The 24,002-nt window shown below is 33.3% G+C and overlaps 1 protein-coding gene across 6 annotated transcripts in view; it reads left to right on the plus strand.

Moving 5' to 3' along the window:
• LOC148943950 (uncharacterized) overlaps window positions 1-24,002 on the plus strand; it is a 628,351-nt gene that overhangs the window by 422,576 nt on the left and 181,773 nt on the right. For all 6 annotated transcript variants that reach the window (XM_089101666.1, XM_089101667.1, XM_089101662.1 and 3 more), the window contains exons 2-3: window positions 19,070-19,149; window positions 20,649-20,819. In XM_089101666.1, coding sequence (XP_088957792.1) covers window positions 19,080-19,149; window positions 20,649-20,819 — 241 coding nt within the window. In that variant the 5' untranslated portion in view covers window positions 19,070-19,079. The remainder of the gene's footprint in view (window positions 1-19,069; window positions 19,150-20,648; window positions 20,820-24,002) is intronic.

Consider the following 24,002-nt stretch of genomic DNA (forward strand, 5'->3'; position numbering starts at 1 on the left):
CAAGTAAGTTTTTTTATTTTTTATAAAAATTAATTTGTGTAACAGATTCAGACTTTAGCGTAAAGAGCAAGACATTGAGGATGGGACAGCCCCTTCCATATAAAGAATAATTTCTGTCCGTTTTAAGTTTTAATGTTGCTCCTTACTTTCAGGTTAATTTTTTTTTATTTAATTTCTGAACATTTTTGAATTAATGCAGCTTAGATTTTGGCTAACCGTACATGAATAATTAAAACGAAATTTGCATATTAATTTTACTTTTTTGGCTAAATGGCTTTCTCGAAATTTTGTTCTGACGTAACTTACGGATTAACTTACGTAACGAACTTCTATATTTGTATGTTTTATTACGTATATTAGGGAGTTTGCCCCCTAGTCGATACCTTGCTCTTTATGCTACAATTTGAGTTTTCTTCGAATCACAAACCCATGAATCACAAAGGCCGGTTAATTAGAATAGAGAGCTCTATTGAAACTACTAGAAAAATACTCTAGCGAAAAGGGCGAGGTATTGAATAGGGGCAAACCCCCTCACATACGTAATCATTTCTGTTTGTTTTGAGTTTTAATGTTGCTCCTTACTTTAAGTTGAATAAACTATTTTTTTATTTAATTTCTGATCGTTTTTTAAATAATGCCGGGAAATCCGGCGCTCCCTTCATAGAAATGTCCCTTCCCCCAAGGAAACATCCTCCATGGAAGAATCCTCCCCCGTAACCCTTTTCTACCCCCCCCCCCCCCCATCAGAAAAGAATCCCTCCTGAAACGTCTTTATACTTCCCATTAACCAATACTATATGTAAACAATGGGCAAAGTTCCGCTCCTTTCCAAAATAAAGTAGTGGTATCAACTCACGAAAATGTAGGTCAAAGTCACGAAAACTTTTAATAAAAATACCAAGAAAATGCTATTCTCATTGAAAATGCCAAATTAAGAATTTTTCAAAGTCTGCGCGGGGAGAGTGGTGACAAAAAATATTAGAAGGGGGAATGCTTGGGGGAAAATATTTTTAAAATCTTGGGGCAAAAAAGTTTTTTTTTAGTTTTCTTGATGAAAATCTCAAGAAAAAGCCATTTCTAAATGAAAGTACCAAAAAGGATGTTTTTTCCAAACATAGGAGGGGAGCAAAAACACTTAAAGAAGCAAATACCCAATTGACAGCACTGCACATAGAATATACACGTATAAATATTTCTGGTCCTTTTATATCTTCAAAAGTCTTATAAAACAAAAAATCGCAAAGAAAAAAAGAATTTTTTGTTTGTCTTTGCGGTTTTTTGTTTTATCATGATTAGCCAGTGTGGTCTCAGAAATTATTTACAAAATTCTTATTTTACATCGTCGTGTACAAGGAAGAAAAGAGATAAGGTTGTTTTATTTGATGTTTTCCAGATTTTTTTTTATTTGTGAATATTTCATTTGTGTATTTCACCAGTTCAATATTTCAATTTGAATTAGTTCATTAAGAAATACACTGAACAAGCTATGCCAAAAGATTTAAATAACAATTAAATAAAAACAAGTTATTTTTCAAGATGAAAGTAAAGAGCGACATTAAAAATTTATATGATCAATACGATCACCCCGGGGAAAAAAACAAATAAACACGCATCCGTGATGTTTCATCTGGCAAAAAAAACAAAATTCCACATTTTTGCAGATAGGAGCTTAAAACATCTACAGCAGGGTTTTCTGATACGCTGAATCTGACGGTGTGATTTTCATTAAGATTCTATAACATTTAAGCTGTCTTTCCCCTTTTTTTTAAAAACCAGCCAAATTTTCTCAGGCGCTTAACTTTTTCTGGGAAGTACTAAACTTGATGAAAGTTATATATTTGAAATCAGCATTGAAATTTGATTCTTTTGATGTATCTATTGGTATCAAAAACCCGTTTTCTAGAGTTTCGGTTACCACTTTGCCGGGTTGCTCTTTACTTACAGTTCATTACCATGAACTGTTTGATACAAAGTCAAAAAGTAATCTCTACATTTGAAACAATCCAAGTTGGTCCAGCTACATTCTGATCTTCCACCTCACTTGGGTATTTAGGCCTTCCATTTGGAAAGTCAATTAGATCCGCAAAACAGCTTACAATTGATTATTTGAAAGAAAAACTAAGAAAATTTTACAAGATTTTCGCCTGTCTTTAGCCTATGTCTTAGTTAAATGAATTTGCAGTCATTTATCTATAGCAGTCTCTTGCAAATAGCCTATTTGATAGGTTTTTCGTGACCGGTTTCCTTGTACAGTAGCAAATTTGTTCCCTTGGGTAAGGCAGTACTCAGGGGGGGGGGGGGGGGTTTAACCCCCAAAACCCCCAGAGAAAAAAAACAGAAATTCGATCCTTTATGGAAGCTTCCCCAAAGATAACCAGCCCCCTAGTACAAATTTGCTCCCAGTTTTTATCATTTTTAACACGTTTTGATTCCGTTGACTTAATTATAAATTCATGCTTCAAGGAAGTGTCTGGGCAATTGTTAACAGTTCTTATCATCTTTGTTTTAAGTTCTCGAATGATAAATGATGGCAGGTTAAACAAGCTATTATAGTCATATAGCAACCGGAAACAATTTATGTTTAGTAAATTGATATGAGACTTTTATGGCATTGAAGTAACACGTTAGACCAATATTGATGGGGCATGCGCACTCAATTTTGATTGAATTCCGATAACAAAAATGAGTTAAAGCTAAATTAAGACATCAGGACGAAAGATTATGGATTATTCTTTTTCTATAAGGGGCTATAATTAGTTCACGTATATGCACGATTGAAATTGACGGAACAACACAAGGCGCCTTTTCACGGTAGAAAGAGTCAAACTTTAGCGTAAAGAACGAGGCGTTAAGGAGGGGACAGCCCCTTTCATATACGGAATAATTGCTGTTCAAGTTTTAACGTTGTTCCTTTCTTTCAGTTAAAAAAAACGTGTTTTTTTATTTAATTTTTGAACGTTTTTGAATTGATGCAGGTTTTGATTTTGGGTCACCGTACATGAGTAATTAAAAATAAATTTGCATATTAATTTTACTTTTATTTGGTTAAATGGCTTTTTTGAAACTTATTTAATTTTATTTACAAACGTTTTTATTAGTAATAAAGATACGTAGCTTACGAATTAACTTACTCAACGAACTTCTACATTCATATATTTTTAATATGTATATTAGGGGGCTCGCCTACTAGTCAATACCTTGCTCTTTAAGCTAAAGTTCGAATTTTTTTTCACTTCTTTAAAAATGACCCCTTAATGACAAAGGCCGTTATTTAGAATAAATAGCTCTTATGAAAGTGTACCATTGAAGAATTGTTTGCGGTACTAGCAAAGGTTTGCTCGTGGCGATAGAGATTTCTCCTATAGCGCCACTTGGAGATCAGATTCCTTTGGGAGCATTTACCTTGGAGACTGGCGAACTAGTTACCTATTATCGGACTAGACTCAGACATATAAGAGAAACGAACACATATAAAAAGATAATGGATTTATTAAACTTACATGCTTAGTTGTACAGCAATGGGTCACTTCGAAGACAATAAATGGTGACCAAAATAATTTCGTACTCAACGTATCAGAGCTCACCTCCTATTAAAATTAAAAAACACATTTACCCTACTCCCAAACGCAGGTCTTTCGTCCTGCGCTCTAGGGACTGCCTGCCATTGGCTCACGTGCCCCAAGGACGCGAACCCTCGTCCAATAAGACATCTTAAATATTTTTGATGATTTAGGCGTTCACACTGTTCTTATCGTTTAAACGTCCTTAAAAATATTGTGCGTAGCACTTTTCTTATTGCTCACTGTCTTAGCGAAATCCAAAGATTGCAATTTATTTTCTTTGCTGATTAAAGACTTTTTCATTTTTGAAACTAGATTTAACTTAATTATCGGAGTCCGAATTAAAGAAGGAACTTTATTTTGGTATTTCAAATATATCGTGTTTTAATCCCTGTACATATCACCCTTCCCATGAAATAATGACGCCCCGTCATTAGTTACTGCCAATCATGAGTTTTAAAGTTTTTAAATTTTTCTTATTATTTTATTATATATCAATATCTAAAATTAATAGACCGTAAGTATATTATTTTTTTTTATCGTTCAGATAATATAATTAATATATTTTTTTTTTTTCTTTTTCTATATCTAAAAAATTTTAATTTTAATTTTAAAAAAATTGTTTTCAACTTATAATTTTACTTTATTTCTCTTTTTTTTTTTTTTGCTGTCTATATGACGTACTACATAATATCAACACAACGTTAAATGAATAAAATAATATTATTAAACCTAATTCTAATTGTGGTAAATAAATAAATGATTTATAATATAAAAAATTTGGTTCAAAATATTCACAGATGACATTAAAACACTTTCACTATTTAGATTTTTGCATTGTCAGAGCTGTTAGGAAGTAACACATGTAGCTTCACATCTAGTCATCACCTTTCGTGTCCTTAGTGTACTACAGCCTTCTGTTGTAAATTACTGTCTTTCACTCCTTTTGTCGTGGCAGAAATGTCGATGCACTTACGTTATGGTTTCTTCATGGAAAAGTTTGAGTCTAGTTGTCTTTACACTGTAGGTTTTTCCTAATAGTCAACTGGGAAATGACCGTTAAATATCGTTCAAATGGTCAACTGGGAAATGATTCTTCCCACTACAGGTGTTGGTGTTTTTCTTCTCAGCATATCATTTTTAGGATTTTTGAGGCACATAGAGAATGTATTCTCGCGTAAAATTGTTCATTTGTGCCTTTTGAAATGGATTGTCGTCATATTATAGTGACTCTCTTAATATATTGTCTTTAAATTCAACTTCGAACCTCTTCAACTATCATCTAACTTCAAATATCGTTAAATATTGTTTATCTTGTACTGCTCGATGGTGTTCTCAGAGTTAAAGTTCAAATTGTCTTTAATTTCTGCTTCAAATATCTTCAAATGTCTTTAAGTATCTTTCAACTTCGAATATCGTTAAATATCGTTTGTCTTGTACTTCTCGATGGTGTTCTCAGAGTTAAACTTCAAATTGTCTTTAATTTCTTCTTCAAATATCTTCGAATTTCTTTAAGTATCTTTTAACTTTAAATATCGTTTAATATCATTTTTTTATAGATGGTGTTCTCAGAATTAAATTTCAAATTGTCTCTAACTTATGTTCCAAATATCTTCAAATGTCTTTAAGTATCATTTAACTTTAAATATCGTTTAATATCGTTTAGTTTCAAATATCATCACTATACGGTCAAATTATTATGGGGTCCATAGTGACTATCGACAGCGATATCTACTTATTTATATCTTGTTCTTACTGATGGGTTTCTCAGCGTTTATGCGATTATATAGTTCGTTAAGGCACTTGATACTGAGTTTCAAATATAGTGTTACCTGATACGTAATATGGTTCATAGTCGAAGAAACGACGATCGAAGGTAACTGTTGTTTTCGTAGACGAAGTTGGGATGGAAATTGCCTGAAGTTATGGTGAGTACTCTTCGCTGGTTGAGATATGATGAAAATAGATGTTACTGGGTCGTATCTGTACTGGGCAGCTTATTGTAATACTCAATGACCAAAGTGTCCATTTACTTTCCTGCAATAAAAACAACGCGGCAGAATCACATGTTCTTTGAAGTAAATACACATACAATAATTCACGCATTAATTGGGTTATAATTTCTTAGCTATGAGACAGAATTAAATAAATACACTAATATTAGCACTCACAATGAAAATCTAAAACATAAATTTCTTCAAATTTGTTTGAAGAACAGAAATATTGATATTAGATGAACGTAATTTACCATACATTATTAAGTTTGATGTATGTTTTTAAAATATTTTTTTTTTTCATGCATGAATTGTTCAAACACGTCAGTGATGTATAAGAAACGCATGTGCATAGTCAAAACAGCACTGTTTTACTCAAACGATACAACAATGGGGAGATAAGACATAGAAAGGACTAGTGGAGACCTCTATACCCACTAGTTTTCTGATGTCTTCCCTATTTCTTGGCTTAGACGGTCTCATGTGGCTCCGGGTTTAACGGATGAAATGCCGAGGTTCTTAGTCTCAGTATTTTTCCGTATTTGCACGTCCACGTTGGTGATTCGTATTTGTCGTCCGAATGATGTAATTAGGCGCGGGATCCACGAGATTGCCTTAGTAGATTTGGGTTGATGCTTGGAAATGAACATGAGCATAATGAAGGACTGATATCAATATCTTTTTTAGAAATCTATTGTTAGAGCACATCCTTCGGACCTAAATAAATAAATATTATCTTAAAGTCTTATTAGAATCCGTTAAGCGAGAAACACCTTCACATTAATAGGGAATTCCGTGTGGGTTTTACTTAGTCGCCATTGGACATACACTGGGTTTCAATCCATATATCTTAACTGATTAAATGGTTTTATAATTTTACGTATTATTATTGAGATATAATTTCACATCCGCCGTGAAATTCTACATATAAACGTACCAATAGGTTGTTTGGTTATAGTTACCAATAGTTGGCTATTAGTACATATATTACTCGAGTAAGAAACATTATATTTCTCGAGTAAGAAACACATGAATAAGCAAACTTGCGGGGCTTAATTACACTGGTAGGCCTAAAATAATTATAATCTGCACTAAGATAAAATATTTCATATAATTAGACGCTTCTGTACTGTAAATTTCTTTTTTTTTTTTTGATAATATCCATCTTGGTTAGGACATGGTTCGATTTTTCATTGAAAAAACCAGGGAGAACTGAGTCATTATAGGTAAGATATAAAGTGACGGAATTGTGAAAATATGCCACAATAAATAGAGCAAAATATATGTCATGGATAAACCAATGAAATTAAAGAACATTTTTGTCACAGAACTATAGAACAGTGATCTCTCTGTTATTGTATACGTCCTAGATATAAACTAATGAAATTAAAATTTTTTTCGCCAAGAAGCTAAAGACGTAAATGCCTTTGTTTCTATATGAAAGTAATGTTTAACACAGCTGGCGGACAGCATACGTCATAGATATAATATAATTATATTAAAAAGCTTTTTTTTTTTCTCGGAGTTATAAGAAAGTAAACTCTCTGTTTCTCTTTAAAAGCATTCTGGTCCAAAAGCGAAAAATTAACTAGCTCACAGAAGTTTACATTAAAACTTTAATTATTGTTTTGATTGGCCCTGGTTGGCATAAAAATACTAATTTTTTACACTTGAATGACTGAGAAATATCCCTTCCTACGGTCGTGTTAAAAAAAAAATAAATAAAAAAAAAAATGGGCTTTTGTTCCACCCCGGTCGTACCACCAGAATTGGGCCAAAGCGCGGTGTGGGTTTAAGTAGACCCCAAGCTTCCTACCATTTGTTATTTTATGTTACAACCTTTATATTATCCTTTGAAAGGGTATAGAAATAACACTAACAAAAATAAGACATCTAAAACTTAATCAAATCCTTAGTAACATAGACTAATTTAGTCTAGGGTGCGCGAAGTATAGCAATCAAGGATGCTTGTTGTAACAAAACATTGAACGTAGATTTAATTAAACTGAAGTACTAAGGTATGTCTTAAGTCTAGCTACAAAAATAACACCTACATATGCTCATTCTCTCTCGCTCTTAAATAAATAGAACAACATAAAAAGAAAATTTACATTTTCAAATAAGCAGTTTTTAAGAACAATGGTCAGACTTTTGACGCCATTTCTTAATTGTGTTGAATGGTATCTGTTTATAAAAAAAGCATTAAGTTAAATCTGATATTTGCCATCATTACAAATAACCCATAAAATTAATAAGCGCAAATAACGCGGATATTTATCCACTAGGGGACTTAACGTGTGCTAGGGGAGTTGACCCCAGCAATACAAATGACACTCGACCCCATAAAAATACATTCATGTATTTTTAATTATTCTTCGTAAACAAGCATGAACACTGGCTTGTTTTACATCTACATGGCTCTAAAGCAGCCATGGTTTGAAATTCAAATTTTCTTGTTCACTCATTTTGCGGAGCTACTTCAGAATTTGAATTTTCTCTATCACCATTATTTAGCTGAAGGTCATCTGTGTAGGTAAAAGAGACCCTTTTAAGACCTATCCCTATGCCTCAATTTTCTGTGATTAACGGTTTCTTTTACCGAATTTCTCGCCTCATGCAGAGTTCCAGTCACAGCTGGGTAACAACTCTTCTTTTTTTGCTTCCTTCGGCGACTTGTGCTAAGCTTTCTAGCATGTGTGCTTATGCCGCTGCCGCCAATGTTCGTAGTGCTAGCTACTGCTGGCACCACTTATTGGGGTGTTTGTGCAGGGTCACTAATTTTAAAGGCAAAAAATGACGCAAAAGATTGCTATGCCACTTACTCGAATGACGCAAAAAGATTGCTATGCCACTTACTCGAATGACGCAAAAAGATTGCTATGCCACTTACTTGAATGACGCAAAAAGATTGTTATGCCACTTACTCGAATGACGCAAAAAGATTGCGATGCCACTTACTCGAAGGGGAGAACCCCTTGTCGGCCCTAATGTTAGTGATATTCCCGCTCTTACCCCAACGGTTCTGCAAATATCGGGTTTGGTACTACCCTATTTACAGTATACCCTGTCTCAGGGTATGGTAACGCGATCGAGTGGTCGAATGGCCACTTTCTAAAGCCAAATGTACCCACCTTGGGTTACGGCTAGAAAATTTCTACTCTTTCCTTGGAGGTAATAACCCTCCCTGTCAATATAATAATGACGGCGCCTTGTAGCTCTATTCCTACCCTGCCTGGGTTACGGAAAATACTACACAGTTTGTAGAAAATACCTTACTTGTATTCTTCCAAAGGGGTCACAAATGTAATTAAAGAAACGAAAATAGGTCATTTATCTGAAAGGAAAAGAAACGGGGGTGGAATATAACAGACCCCATTGGCAGACCCACTATTATGCCTAAAATTCTTCTGTTTCTACCAACGTTTCATCGGTCCAGCTAGATTTTGTTTTTCTTTACGTATTATCTTTTATTTAATTCTTTCAATTCACGGTACAAATACTTTATTATTTAGTAATATACGGCACTACTACATTGCATTTATTACTAACACTAAAAAAAATTTACTACTTATAAACTTGCTTCTACTTGTTAAAAACTGAATACTTTTTTTTTTTTTTTTTTTTATCATTTTACAATTCTTCATTGAGCCTTTTCTCCATTTTTTCTATTGTACCCAACTCTTTGAGGGGATACAAATTTATTTCTAATCGCCAAAGTTCAAGCAAAGCTGCTCGAAGTTTTGCTAATTCGAGAGCAGCTAAAAGCGAAGTCCATTTACCTTCCTCCTTTGACAAAGCCATTTCTGTTACAATATACAATATTTCAATATTTTTTTTTTTGCGTTTATATCAATTTATATTAAATTTTACTTAACCTATTTTGGGGTAGGCTATTATCTCTTTTGAGATATATAAAGGGTTTCCTATTGTAGCCTAGCGGTTATATGCCTAATCAATTTTCTTATATGTCTGTATCTTTCCAAAAATTAAATTTGAATTATAAAGTTAAAATGGCCTAACTAGTTCGCAGTTTTCCTCCAATTTCCGACCGCACCATTTGTACCATTGGAGAATCATTTGCAGTAATAGAAAAGGCTCGCTCGTGGTGATAGGGATTTCTCCTATAGCGCCGCTTGGAGATCAGATTCCTTTGGGAGCATTTACCTTGGGGACTGGCGAACTAGTTACCTATTATCGGACTAGACTCAGACATATAAGAGAAACGAACACATATAAAAAGACAATAGATTTATTAAACTTACATGCTTAGTTGTACAGCAATGGGTCACTTCAAAGACAATAATAATGGTGACCAAAATAGCTTCGTACTAAACGTTTCAGATCTCACCTCATCTTAAAAATTAAAAAACACATTTACCCTACTCCCAAACGCAGTTCTTTCTTCCTGCGCTCTAGGGACTGCCTGCCATTGGCTCCCTGGCCCCAAGGACGCGAACCCTCGTCCAATACTACATATTAAATGTTTTTGATGATTTAGGCGTTCACACGGTTCTTTTCGTTTAAACGTCCTTAAAAATATTGTGCGTAGCACTTTTCTTATTGCTCACTGTCTTAGCGAAATCCAAAGATTGCAATTTCTTTTCTTTGCTGATTAAAGACTTTTTCATTTTTGAAACTAGATTTAGCTTAATTATAGGAGTCCGAATTAAAGAAGGAACTTTATTTTGGTATTTCAAATATATCGTGTTTTACTCCCGGTACAAAAGTACTAAAAAATCTTTGGCTTAAAGAGTGAGGTACTGACTAGGGGGTGAACCCCCTCCCCCCTCTCGATCCACCACTGTCATGGTTGCAGAGGTAGGTGTAACCTAGTAAAGAACAAACAACAGCCCATAGTAACCAAAAGTTTAAAACATTTTGAAAAAAAATTACTATTGAGAAAAAGTTGCCATGGGACATTGATTCAGGACTGGTAACTATTATTTTGGTTTGTTTTAAAAGTAAAAGTTTATTCCAAGAAGAAGTTTATGGTGATTTCTATAAAAAGCCTAAAACACATCAAAAATAGTGTCAGATAAATATGAAAAGTGTACCATTGGAATCTTGCATAGTTAAAAACATTGTACAGGGGAAAACCAGTTCCCCTCATTCAGCGGCAGATCCAGCGGGGAGGGGGTGAAGGGGCGCACGCCCCCTAGTGTAGCCTAAAGTAGTGTAATTTACTTAATTAACTCAAGTTTGCGTTAATTAAACTTACTCCTGACGCAAGTTTTTTGTATCAACCTATTTTGCACCCCCAAATTTTTTTTATTGGATCCCCCTTTTTTGCCCCCCCCCCCCCAAAAAAAATCCTTGATCCGCACCTGTCCTCATTGAATAACAAGGAAAATCACTTTTCTCAAAAATTCCAATCTGAATATTTATCTTAAACTTACGTTTAAACTTACCTCCGATTTACATCAGAAAAAAATTGCCCCCCCCCCCTTATGTAGGAATATATACCCTGAATTGGCATATATAGGGGGGGGGGCTGAAATTCATTTCAGAATGAAATGATTATTATATTTGTAATCAGCATAAAAAAAGGCATCATATGGTGTATTCACTTTATTCCTAACTCAATAATAAGATTTGGTATATATTTACCGATTTTTGTTGGAAATGAATTTTAGCCCCCACCCCTATATATACCAATTCAGGGTATATATTTGCACATTAGGGGGGTGGGGGGGGGGAAGTTGAAACTTACCTCTAATTTAAACAGAAATAAAATCACCCCCCCCCCCCCAATGTGCAAATATATACCCTGAACTGGTATATATAGGGGTGGGGGCTAAAATTAATTTCCAACAAAAATGATTACTATATTCTTAGAGCATTAAAGAGCATTAAAAAAGCATTAAAGAGCATAAAAAAGAGCATTAAAGAGCATAATTTACTTAATTAACTCAAGTTTGCGTTAATTAAACTTACTCCTGATGCAAATTTATCAGATCAACCTCCGTTGCGCCCCTTAATTTTTTTTATTGGATCCACCTATTTTGCCCCCCCCCCCTCCCAAAAAAAAATCCTTGATCCGCAAATGCCCATATTCAATAACAAGGATATTCACTTTTCTCAATAATTCCAATCTGAATTATTATCTTCTCTGAAAATCAAATTTGTTATACAAATTTGTAATATACCTTTAAAAATTAATTTTTCATTTGCGAAATGGTGTTTCACAAACTGCAGGTATTTTGAAATTAGCTTGGCCGAGATTACAGCGTATAGAAAACAAAACTGGGAAAACCAGTTTCTTTGCAAGTGGCCGTGAATAGGGAGATTGCTGGTCGGAAATAGGCAATATTGCGTCATAACTATTTACAATGAGCCGTTTGTATGTCCGACTTTAGGAGGAATTGTCAGTTGTTAGTATTTCAAAAATAGGAAGCGCTGTACAAGCAAAACTATTTGAATTAGTAACCTACTTGTTCACAAAAGAAAGAGGATTTTAACTGTAAAAAAATTAAGTTTCTAGGTGGTATAATACAGTAATTAGAGTAGTTTAAATGTCAAAAAGTTTTCAAAGTGATTAAAGTGTCCGACTACTGGGTGTCTTACCCTACAGGGATGGGTCTATAGGCTAAAGTATGTCCCGGGAATGTATTTGGAAGGAGGCCACCTACATCCACTCCTTCCTCTAGAGGATCCTGGCCTTTGATGACCTTTCAAAATCAGTGTGTTAGAAAAGGGAAATCTTGCAAAATAGATCTTCTGCTTAAATGAAGGACAACAAAATTGTTTTCAGCTTCACAACTTTGCTCAATCCTACAATATACAAGGTTTTAAAGACACACAATACATTTTATAAATTTTGAAAAAAAATCATTGACATGGTGTTAAATTTTTCTCAAATAACAGGAATTGCATTAAAACAAGGTTTTAAAGATAGGCTACAGAACTACATTTCCTAAATTTTGAAAAAAAACATTGACATGCTTAAAATTCTACTCAACTAACTGGAATTGCATTTTCAGAACTAAAGCCAGACACTTATAACTGAAAATTAGCATTTTACCATTGCTGAAATGAGGCAATGAATAGATACTATTTGGAAAGTGATTAGAGATGGTTGGCATCCATGAAAAAGTGCTAAATTGAGAGATGCATTTGGGAAAATATTTGTGGGTGCCCACCCACCCAGAGTCTTGGGCAAGTGACCCAAAAATTTGAAAAACTTGTGAAAAATTGAAATTTTCTCAGAATGTGGGACTGAGCTTAGGCAACAAATAGGTACTATTTGAAAGATAAAGATGGCTTTAAAGGATTGTTTGCCTGTCATTTCAAGCAAATTAATGGTCCTAGCCTATGTCAATTCTAAATTATTGGTCAAACTTCTTAAGACCATAGATGGGTGTGCCTTGTTTGCCTCTCATTACAGCCAATCTAACAGTCTTATGTCAATTTTAAACTCTTGGTCAACATGTCTGAGACTAGAAAGGCTTGCATGTCTTTCCAAAAACTAACAAACAAGTATGTGTCCTATAAGAGAGTCATGCATACTCCCACCACTTACCCATGCCCCATCCATTTGAACATTTGCATCTTAATTATTTGGACTACGGTATCTGTCTTGGCTTTTCTCTGTCTACAATTAGCCATGTTTTGATACAACCTACTGCACAATACTTGATAACTTCAATTCAAAGTTATCATGTTACCTGTGGTAAAATGTTGTTTTGTCAAAATTTTAATAGGCAGGCTTGTCATGTAGGCAAATTTCAAGGCCCTTTAGAAGGAGATAGAGTGAACTTATATACTTCAAAATACCTTCCCAGGACATGCTTTAGCCTGTAGACCCATCCCTGAAAGTTTCATTTTCCTAACCTAACCTCTTTCCAAGATAGCCAAAAGAAGCTAAAGTAGAATATTACCAGCTTGAAGATATTTGAAGGTGCAGGAATGGGTAATTTCTTGGTGACACTATAATTTAGCTTGGACGAAAGTGAAAACATTATTTGATGCCTTTTTTTTATGCTCTTTAATAATTCATTAGTTACTTATGTCACAATTTGGATATTGAGCACTGACATTGGCCAAAAATGCATATTATTTTTTTAACCAAAAAAAGTACTTGTCAACATAAGTAAAGTCACTGAAAATTGGTTAGAAATATATCTTTAATTTATAAATAAGCCTTTAAGGAGTAATATAATCTAAAAATAATTATTTATTTATTCTTATAATTCATGTCTTATTTATTATGCAACTCAATTATAAATTGCTTCAAGTTTTCCTAACACTGTTGAAAAAAATAGAAATTAATTTTGCAGTTTGAAAGTTTGCTTTCCACAATTCATTGTATATATTTCTATTTTAGGGGGGTGGGAGGTGGCGGGTAAAGGTTCGACCTAAGGGGAACTGAGCCAGATAATCTAGTAAGGATGAAAGTGAAAAAATCAATGGATGCTTTTTTTATGATCTTCTCTAATTAAGATAAGAGAATGTCAGAGAACCTATACGGGTTCAAGTTGCAATTTTCAACAAAAAAAATTACTGAATAATGAAAGAGGATAAAAAAACAAGAAATAATGTCTGCATTTTCATCCTAGTGAAGTTATAGTGCCACCTAGAAATTTGCCCAGAATTGCACCAGGATCTACCACTTCTGTTGGATACAATACTTGTTGGATCTGCCAACAAGTATTCCCCATGTATTTCAACGCATATCAAAGTGAGTTCTGACTTGTGTCAAAACAGGTAAATTTTTGTTCTGTTGAATTTGTTAGTGAAATTGATCCAGTTTAAGAAAATTGGAGTTTTGTAATGGAAGTTTCTGATAAAACTTCAAACTTTTAGTCAAACTGTTAGACTTGTAGATGTTTTTCCTGTATATTGAAACCCTTTTCAAATAAGGCCTTCTGGAGTAGAAAGTTTTTTTTTTGCTAAATTTGTCTAATTATCAGTACCTTTACCCTGCCTACAGTCACTCCTCCGCCCTTCAGAGGGCAGTGATATTTGATAACCTTTAAAAATTTAAGTTTTATGAATGTGAAACCTTGTAAAATTGATCTTCTGCTTAAATGAAGTACAGTAAATCTTTTTTCAGCTTCACAGCTTTGCTTAATGTCAATTTATGAGCTTTAAAAAATCTACAAATATGTTACCCAAATTTAGAAAATACAAATTGATATGGCTTAAAATTCTACTCAAAATAATTGAAATTGTATTTTCAGAACAAAAACCAGAGACAACAAAACTGATAACTGAAAATTAAGGTATAATGTTGTTTTATCAAAATTGGAATTTTACTGCAGAAAGCTGTTAGACCAATATTTTTAAGAAGACAAAAATTGATTTTTAATTTTTAAGAAGACATTATTTTTAATAGAAGACATTATTTTAAAGATATTAATTATTTTTAAGAAGACAAAAATTGATTAGACTCTGGAAGCAAAACCAGAATGCTTGTTGAAAGTGATTTTGGCTGCTTGTTTTTGCTTTTAGATTCAAATTCATTGTTTCATGAGCATAGTAAAACTTGCAATTTTGACTCTTTTTTGTCACATTTTTATCAGTTTATTGAAGAAATTAACAACATTTCGAAAGTCGTTGAATATTTTAATTGTGACCAATTATTAAAATAAAAATTTGTTTTTTATGTGTAACCAATTTAAACCTGGAAATGGTTTAAATACGTAAAAATGAAAAGTACTTGGCGCACATTTGGGTTATATAATTGCACACTAGGGGGGGGGGGGGGTACAAAACATGGGGGAAGTATGCAAAATATTTTAGATAAAAGTATTCTGAATAGAATGAATTAATAAGTGGTTTTATAGTTAATACTGTCAAAAGACTTTACCCCCAACCTCCTAATGTGCAAATATATATCCTAAACCATAAATCTCCCATCTATTCTGTCACTTTTCTTTTTTTTTCTCTTGCTAAGCTAAAAGAAAATGGTTTACAGTCTGTGAATGCATGACCAACTTCAGCAGTAGTGGGTTTATCATACAAGTATCAAATGAAATTCACATACATAAAATTATAGGCTAGACTATATAAATAGATTAAAACCATGGAAGAATGATCAGTTTAGAAAAAAAATTTGCTTTTTGGTCTTGTTTGGAACTAGCATGAACAATTTTCACTAGCCTGTATTATAAGGCAGTTTTTCCTTGTTGTTTTTTTTGCAACTATTCCTTTTTGCCATAAAGAAATATCTTCTTAAAAAAAAATATATTTATTGTGTCAAGTCAATATACTACACAAGACTTTCAACAAAGAGGCTCCCACATATAACAGTGTACAATAATAATGGAATATATATTTTTTGGGGCTATATATGGGATCATTGTAGGAATTATCTTAATAAGGAAGCAAATGATACTTTTTTCTGTGATTTAGAGGTTTCCTGAAGAACAGTTGTAACTATAGACTGGTAACAAACCTTTTAAATGTTTACCTCTTAATGATAAAGATTCCTATTCTCCAAATTCCCCCCCTCTTAACATATGGTAGAACTTAGATAAAAATCTGCGATGCAATTGAAAATCCAATGCTAAGTTGATGTTCCAAGGTCATATGTTGCATCTGCATGGATTTATTATGATAAAATGTAATAAACGTGTCAGTAAATAAATATTCTAGTTTCTCCACTTTTAAGCATTTACCTTAAATTGTATTGTCCAGCAAAATAAGGATTAAATCCTGTAGAATTGCTGCTTTGTGATTATGATAATGATTGGATGTTTCAATGGCATCCCAGTCAGTTTGCCACAGCTTTGATGACCATTCCCCATCAATGGCTCTTTTTAAGGCAGCAGTACAGCTTCTGTGTAGTGGCAGCTTCTCTGGGGGTAGTGACAGCTTCTTTGGTGAGCAGATTCCACAAAATCACTATTCTATTAGTGAAGAAGTTATTGTGTAGTCTAGTTGCAGTTCTCTTCTTACATAGTTTCCAATTGTGCCCCTTATCTCTGGCCAAGTTTAAATGGCTTATTTAATAGAGATTTAGAATTCAGGGCTTCTGCGTCATAATAATATCACCCTTTTTACATCTATAGACAAGAATGGGGAGTTTCAGTCTCTTTAGACAGGATGAAGGATTTAAATATTTGTATCTATCAATTGTTTTTGTAGCCCATCTCTGAACTGATTGTAACTTATTCTGGTCACCTTTGTTGAGGCGGCTACCAACACCCATGTCAAACTCCAAATTTAGCTTGATCAATGCCATATATAGTTTAGTCATCACTGTAGTTGACCTAATAGTGATTGGTCTTTTTATAAAGCCAGGGGTTTGGACTGCTTTGGCTACAGCTGTCTGTGTGTGCATAGTGAATTTTAATTCTTTATCAACTATGACCCCCAAGTCTCCCTCAACATCTGACAAGATTATAGTTGGTCTTGATCTGTCCATCCTCAACATATGATAAGGGCATTTCTCATTTTTTTTCCAAAGTAGATTATATGACATTTGTTTTCATTGAATTATAGCCTCCCTATTGTTGCTCACTGCATAAGTCATTCTGCATAAAGGCTTTCTTTTTTGATGTATCAACAGGTCAAATTAGTTTGGAGTAATCAGCATAAAGACTTATTTGATTTTTGACTGTGGTTGGTGTATCATTTATATAAATGTTGAATTGTGTTGGTCCCAAGATGGTTCCCTGGGGCACTTCACTTAGTACATCCACTTCTTCTGAAAAGAACACCTGTCCATTTTCTCCAGATATTTTCACCCTTTGCTTTCTCCCAGAAAGAAACTGAAGCACCCACTATATGATTTAATTATGTGTAATCAAGTGTCAATTCACAAAAATTATCTTCATGGAGATTTTGCTTTAAATGAAATTACAAAGCCAAGGTATTATTCCGTTGAAATTTCCACAAAATATATATTCAAAATCTAGGGTGGAGTGGAGGGAATTAAGTCTTAATCAAAATATTCAAATCATCTTTAGACTATTTTTAAATCATCTACAGAATAGTCGTTTTTATACTGTATCTGAACCCATCCCTATCTTGTCCCCCATCTGTTGTTTAACCTACAGATATGAAAAAACCGTTGTCCCCTTCATTACTGATCAAATAAACCACTATTTTTTTTGATTTTTTTTTTTTTTTTTTTTTTTTTTTTTTTTTTACTGGTGATACCCATGCTGGTGTCCGTTTGGCTCTTCCGTTCCCTCCCCTTTTTATATAATGTCTTTTAAACTTTTTTAACATTATTTTTATCTCAATTTTTTTTTTTTTTGGTTTTGTTTTATTTTGTGCCTTTTTAACTTTCTTACATTTGACACTTTTTGTTAGACTAATGAATGGCTTTGCCTTTCTGATATTGTTGTTTTTGGCATTGTTTAGCCAGTTTTTTAGTTGTTGTGCTATTTATGTCTTTTTTTATTATATGACCCCGAAATGGGAATTCGGCCCTTCGGGGCTTGTGATAGCCATTTTTTTAAATAAATATCTTATCTTATCATCCTGGCTCTATAATTAGATTTAAAGTAAACAATAGATTGTTTGCCAAGCTTTATTGAATTTTGTACTTTTATAATCTTTAAAACCATCAACTAGCCTTTTGTTGAACTAATTTTAAAAGCATTTGAGTTAAGACAAGGTATGTAGCTAAATAGTCAGGCATCTTCCTGGGTCCTAGTATAGGCTTTCAATTTGATTGAGAAGTGTTGCTTTTTCAAGTTAACAACACTGCAATTTTACAATTGAAATTTGAGTTCTTGTCAATTATACAGCAATATGCCAGAAATATGGTGAAAATATAATTCTTAAGTAAAAAAATTATGAAAGCTACAACAGAGAAGTATGGAAAGCAGGCTGCCCAGAACACATATTAAATACCTAATATAACATGACCTAACCAAATACCAACTCTTTATATTAAATATTTAATCAAATTATATCTACAGTGTAGTTTTTCACTGAGCCTAAGCTAATTTTCCCCAAATATAGGCAGCTAAACTATTTTTTATTCTTTGATCTTTCATATCAAAATTCATGAGTGTGTTCTGGATAATTAACAAGTGCTAAATTCGGTTCAAAATCAAATAAAAAATTGCTAATTTGAACCTTCATAGCCTTATTTTGTAGGAACAGGAAGAGAAAGAGAAACACCCTATTTCTGAGTATTTTTATTCATGAAGGAGCTGAACCAGGTACAAAACAAGTTCCTGGGCCCTAGTTTAGAATTTAATTCTGATTGTATCTAAAGTATCACTTTTCTAATACACCAAAATTCCTGAGCTTTTAATAGTTCTGGTTAATATTGTTAATGCTGGGTGAGTGGAAACCTTGCCATTAAACTCCTTTAAGCTGTTTACAAATATCATATGGTATATCCATTACTCCAACAAAATTAAAGGCCCTAAAAAAAATCAAAGAAAATTTTCAGAAAGTTGTGAATAAAAGAACAAAATACCAATTTAAATCTTATTACAGTGAATACAGAAAAATGTGCAGCTTTTGTAGAAAAAATGTAAAACTGGAGCGCCAGTTCGAATTGTTGTTGATAATATGGCATGTTTTATAAGTGGCATTAACTTATTTCAGAGATAACATTATGGAGTTGTCTGAAATTCCAAATATGGCTGAACCTATCACCATTCCTGAGACTTCTGTTGTTAAAAATGGTAAGCTATCCTATACAATTTTGGTAACAAAATAAAAATAGAGCTGCTTTGCTTTAGTTAATATTTTCTCTTTGTTTCTCTTGCTTATAAGGTTCTCCCCAGTAAAAATAACAAAAAGAAAGAACATAGACAGTACAAAAGGTTGGATCTAGTCCTTCAGAGCTGGGGGCAATGAAAGGGCTATTTTGCAAAACAAAAGTCTATTCTATTAGTCATAATTTTTCCAGTTTGGTGAGACAACAAGTCTTCAGGCTAATATATTTCCTCTCACTCTTTGTAGTTCAATCTCTCTTGTTTTGAATTCAGGAAAGCAGTTCACTATTTGTTCTCTTTTTCCTGTTTCAGGAAAAGAAATGAATTTCAGAATTTAATTTTTGAGGCAGTCACAAAAATTATCTCAGGGACTAGTTTCTGTCTTGTATAATAAATATCTGTTTAAAATCAAATTATCTACAATCTTTTTATCATAATATTGCTTGATATTTGTTTGTTTCCTGTTATTGTCTTTTGGTGATTTGTAAATAAATGAAGAAAAAAAATAAGGACAATTTACTGTGCTGGTGACAGAAGAGGTGACATCAAGGAATATTCTTCTTTTCCGGTTCCCCCTGAGCATTCTTCTTGGTAGCTAATCCATAAGCTCTTGGTTTTTATCTTTTGGCATTAAATAGTGTCTTGTTGTCTTGTCTTGTCATGTGTTATTTGTAATATTTCCCTGGCAAAAAGTGCATAATTCAATCAGGTTTTTCTAACTTTTCAAAATTTTTTCAATTTTCCCAAACTTGATACTAAGACAAGTCCTGGATTTGTTAGTTTTTTATATTTCTGTAAATAGATCTCAAGTAGGAGGGGTGCAAAAAATTTTTGTTTTTGGATTTTTCTGGTGATTTTTCCAATAGAATTTACACAGCTTCTTTTTTCCCAATCTATACATATTCACTTTTTTCTAAGTACTTTTTTTTTTCATATGTGGTATTTGTTTTATATGTGGTATATATATGTGGTATATTCTATGTTTTGTCAAATGTTTCTGTTAAAGAGGAATTGGGGTAACTATTTTCTTTCCTGTATATGTTTTCCAAAATTAAATTGACACACAAACAAATGGAATCTGAATGAAAATGAATTAAAGATGCAAAAAATGAAATTAATTGAACAATTTAATTGCCTGACACTAAAAAAAACTGGTATTAGTAGGCTACTAAGAGGAAAAAGCAACATTGCCTCTAAGGTTTTTTTTTACCCTAGATAATTAGCCAACTGATTAGCCTCTTAACCGCATAACCTCTGGAAGAATTTTAGAATTCCTTTTTTTTTTCAACTCTAAATCCTGAGATTTGGTTTGGCTGTTTGCCAAAGATAGTTTGATTTCTGTCCTTAAAAGGATATTATTCATTCTCGTTGGGTAATATGTTGAAAAAGAGGAATTAGTTGGGCTTGTTTTGTAAGCTTTTCTGTTGAAAGTGTTTGATGTCTCTTTTATTTACGGTTTCTTTCAGAAGTTGAAGAGGCTTTACCAAGTGACCATAAAGAGCTTTTTGACTTTCCAACCCGTCTTTTGTCTCCTAAAAGGGAAGATACTCTTGTGGATAGTTTTTGCTGCTTTTCAGGACCATATAAACTTGAACCTGACACTCAGGAACTGGGCTCCACATGTTTTGACAGTAAAGGTACATTTTAAGCATTTGGTTTTTGTATAATCGAATATTTTGGGTAATATTTTATTGGGAAAAATTAGAATTTGCCAGTACTTCATCATCTTAAGATTTAAAACTGCCAAAGCCAAGACGAGGTGAAAAAAAATGACTTAAAATTATGCAATGCATTTGGACAACAATTTGTTGCAAATTCTGGAATTTGAAAATTTATGAATAAAAAGTTTGCTAATGTTGTTCAAAGAGTTGTAGTAGTAAATATTAAGTATTGTTTTGTCAACACTTTGTACTTTCAGATGATTGTTTCTTTTCTCACACCGCTTGTTTATCTCCGTTGTTGTAAATCCAGCTGATAATATATTATTATTATTATTACTAAACGTTTATAGTAAGATTCAGTTTGCCTTCTGAATTTTGGAAAACTCATCAAAACAATTTAAGTGTTAAACACAAAACAATTCAGTCAGTGTCAAATAATCCCCTAAAATAGACCTCTGTTTTTAAAAGAAAAGACGGAATTATTACGCAAATCAGCACTGTATTATCGTGTTAGCAAATCATTAAAGGGACTATGCTATCATAGGTAGAAACTTCATTTCTACCTATGATATTCAGTTACAAAAGAATTTCCTTTATTTATAGGAGTTTGTCAGAGAGGAAGAGAATTTTCCTTAGGAAGAAGTGAAAATTATTGTTCTGTTATGTCCAAAACAGCATTATTAGTAAAAAAAAGGTACAAAAATATAAAACAACTTCAAGTAATGACATGCACATGAGCTTTGAGATTTTTCTTATCATAATATTTGTGGTAGAAAAAAAAGATTTTGAAGATATTTTATTATATAAAATGAGGGAACATGGAACTTTTTCTACAGACTTCTAAGCTACTTCTCTTTCAATGCATTAATGGCAGTGGGATAATCAGGTGGTGTAGACCACGTAGGGTGGCACTCTCCAGGTATTGGCACCAAGAGAAGAAAGTGGAAAGGTCAGGTTGCTTCTGAAGTATACATCCAATGTAGATTTTCCACTGAGCCTAAGATAATATTCTCCAAATACAGACACCTGAACTATTTTTTCTCTGAGATCTTTATTATCAAATTCTTGAGTGTGCTCTGTATAATTAACAAGTATAAAATTTTGTTCAAAATACAATTTTGCGGATTTTAACCTTCATAGCCCTATCAAACAGTTCGTGGTAACAAACTGTAAGTAAGGAGCGACCAGCTCAATAGTAACCAAAACTCTAAAAAACTGAATTTTGATACCAATAGACACATCAAAGAAACAGATTTTAATGCTGATTTTAAATATATAAGTTTCAACAAGTTTAGTCCTACCCTTCAAAAGTTACGGGCCTGAGAAAATTTGCCTGATTTTTGAAAAAGGGTGTCAAGCTCCTATCTGCAACAATAAGGAATTTTGTATTTTTTGTAATTTTGTATTTTTTTACACACATCACAGATGCGTGCATATTTATTTTTTTCTTCCAGAGGTGATCTTAACGACCCAGTGGTCCTAGAATATTGTGGGAGGGCTCATTCGAACGTAAATTAAAATTTCTAGTGCCCTTTTTACGTGACCAAAATATGGAGGGCAACTAGGTCCCCTTCCACGCTCCATTTTTCCCCAAATTCACCTGATCAAAATTCTGAGATAGCCATTTTATTCAGCATGGTCGAAAATATAACTATGTCTTTTAGGACGACTGAATCCTCCAAAGTCCTCTAGGGAAGGGCTGAAAGTTATGAACTTTACCCATTGTTTACATATAGTAGGCCTATTGGTTATTGGGAAGTATACAGCCGTCGTCAAGGGGGATTTTTTCTGGTTGTAGGGGGGAGGTCTAGGGTTATGGGGGAGGACCTGTCCATGGGGGAAGGGACATTGCTATAAAGGGGGGGCCGGATTTCCCAGCAGTATTTATAAAAACGATCAGAAATTAAATAAAAAAAAAGTTTTCAACTTAAAGTAAGGAGCAACATCAAAACTTAAAACGAACAGAAATTATTACGTATATGATTGGGTCCGCCCCCTAGTCAATACATCGCTCTTTAAGCCAAAGATTTTTTAGTACTTTCATAAGAGCTATTTATTCTAATTAACGGCGTTTGTGATCAAGGGATCATTTTTGAAGAATTGGAACAAAATTCGAACTTTAGCGTAACGAGCGAGGTATTGACTAGGGGGCGAACCCCCCAATATACGTATTAAAAATATGTGAATATAGAAGTTCGTTGCATACGTTAATTCGTAAGTTGCGTATATTTATTACTAATAAAAACGTTCGTAAATAAGATTAAACAACTTTCGAGGAAGCCATTTAACCAAATGAAAGTAAAATGAATATTCAAATTTTGTTTTAATTATTCATCTACGGTGAGCCAAAATAAAAACCTGCTTTAATTCAAAAACGTCAAAACTTAAATTAAAAAAAAATAAGTTTTGTTTAACTGAAAGTAAGGAGCGACATCAAAACTTAAAACGAATATAAATTATTCCGTATATGTAAGGGGCTTTCCCCTCCTCAACGCCTCGCTCTTTACGCTAAAGTTTTTAACTGTTATAAAAAATAGAGTTGTGAGAAAGAGTCAAACTTTAGCGTAAAGAGTGAGGCTCTGGATGGCAGTGACGAAGGTATATTTGAAAATAATAGCGTTGTAATATTAGTTTGAGAAGGGAAATTCCTCAATTCACGCATCGCCCAACCCAACTAAAGTACTCATCTTCCATTATCCCACACACTGCACTGAAATATTGATTTACTACATGCCATATTGATCCCTCAAAATTTCAATAGAGAAGAAGATACAAGTTGCAGGCAGGGCCACTGATAGAGAATTGATCTCCGAAACTGCAGTCCCACATACTCTGAGTCACAAACCTGGAGCTCATAGTATCAATTTACTTTCATCCCAGGGCATCATGAACGTTATATAATCATTTATCAGGTTTTATTATTTGTTCAACTCTGTTGTAAGTTCAATGTTCACAAAATATCCATAAAGTTAAACAGCGTTATTCCCATCATTTTCTAAAATAGTCAGGTTTAATGTATGGAAAAGTGGTCATTTATTAAACTCAGAAAGTAGTCCACCTTTGACAGCAACCTTGCTTTTTACACCATTGAGTAGTGGAGGCTGTTGGGTTTTGGAAGGACAATCAAAGAAAGGGGTACAATTTCAATCTTTAGTTTAT

This window comes from Artemia sp. Qi Xiang Cuo, chromosome 15, assembly GCF_049724085.1.
Source record: "Artemia sp. Qi Xiang Cuo chromosome 15, ASM4972408v1, whole genome shotgun sequence".
Taxonomy (NCBI): Eukaryota; Metazoa; Arthropoda; class Branchiopoda; order Anostraca; family Artemiidae; genus Artemia; species Artemia sp. Qi Xiang Cuo.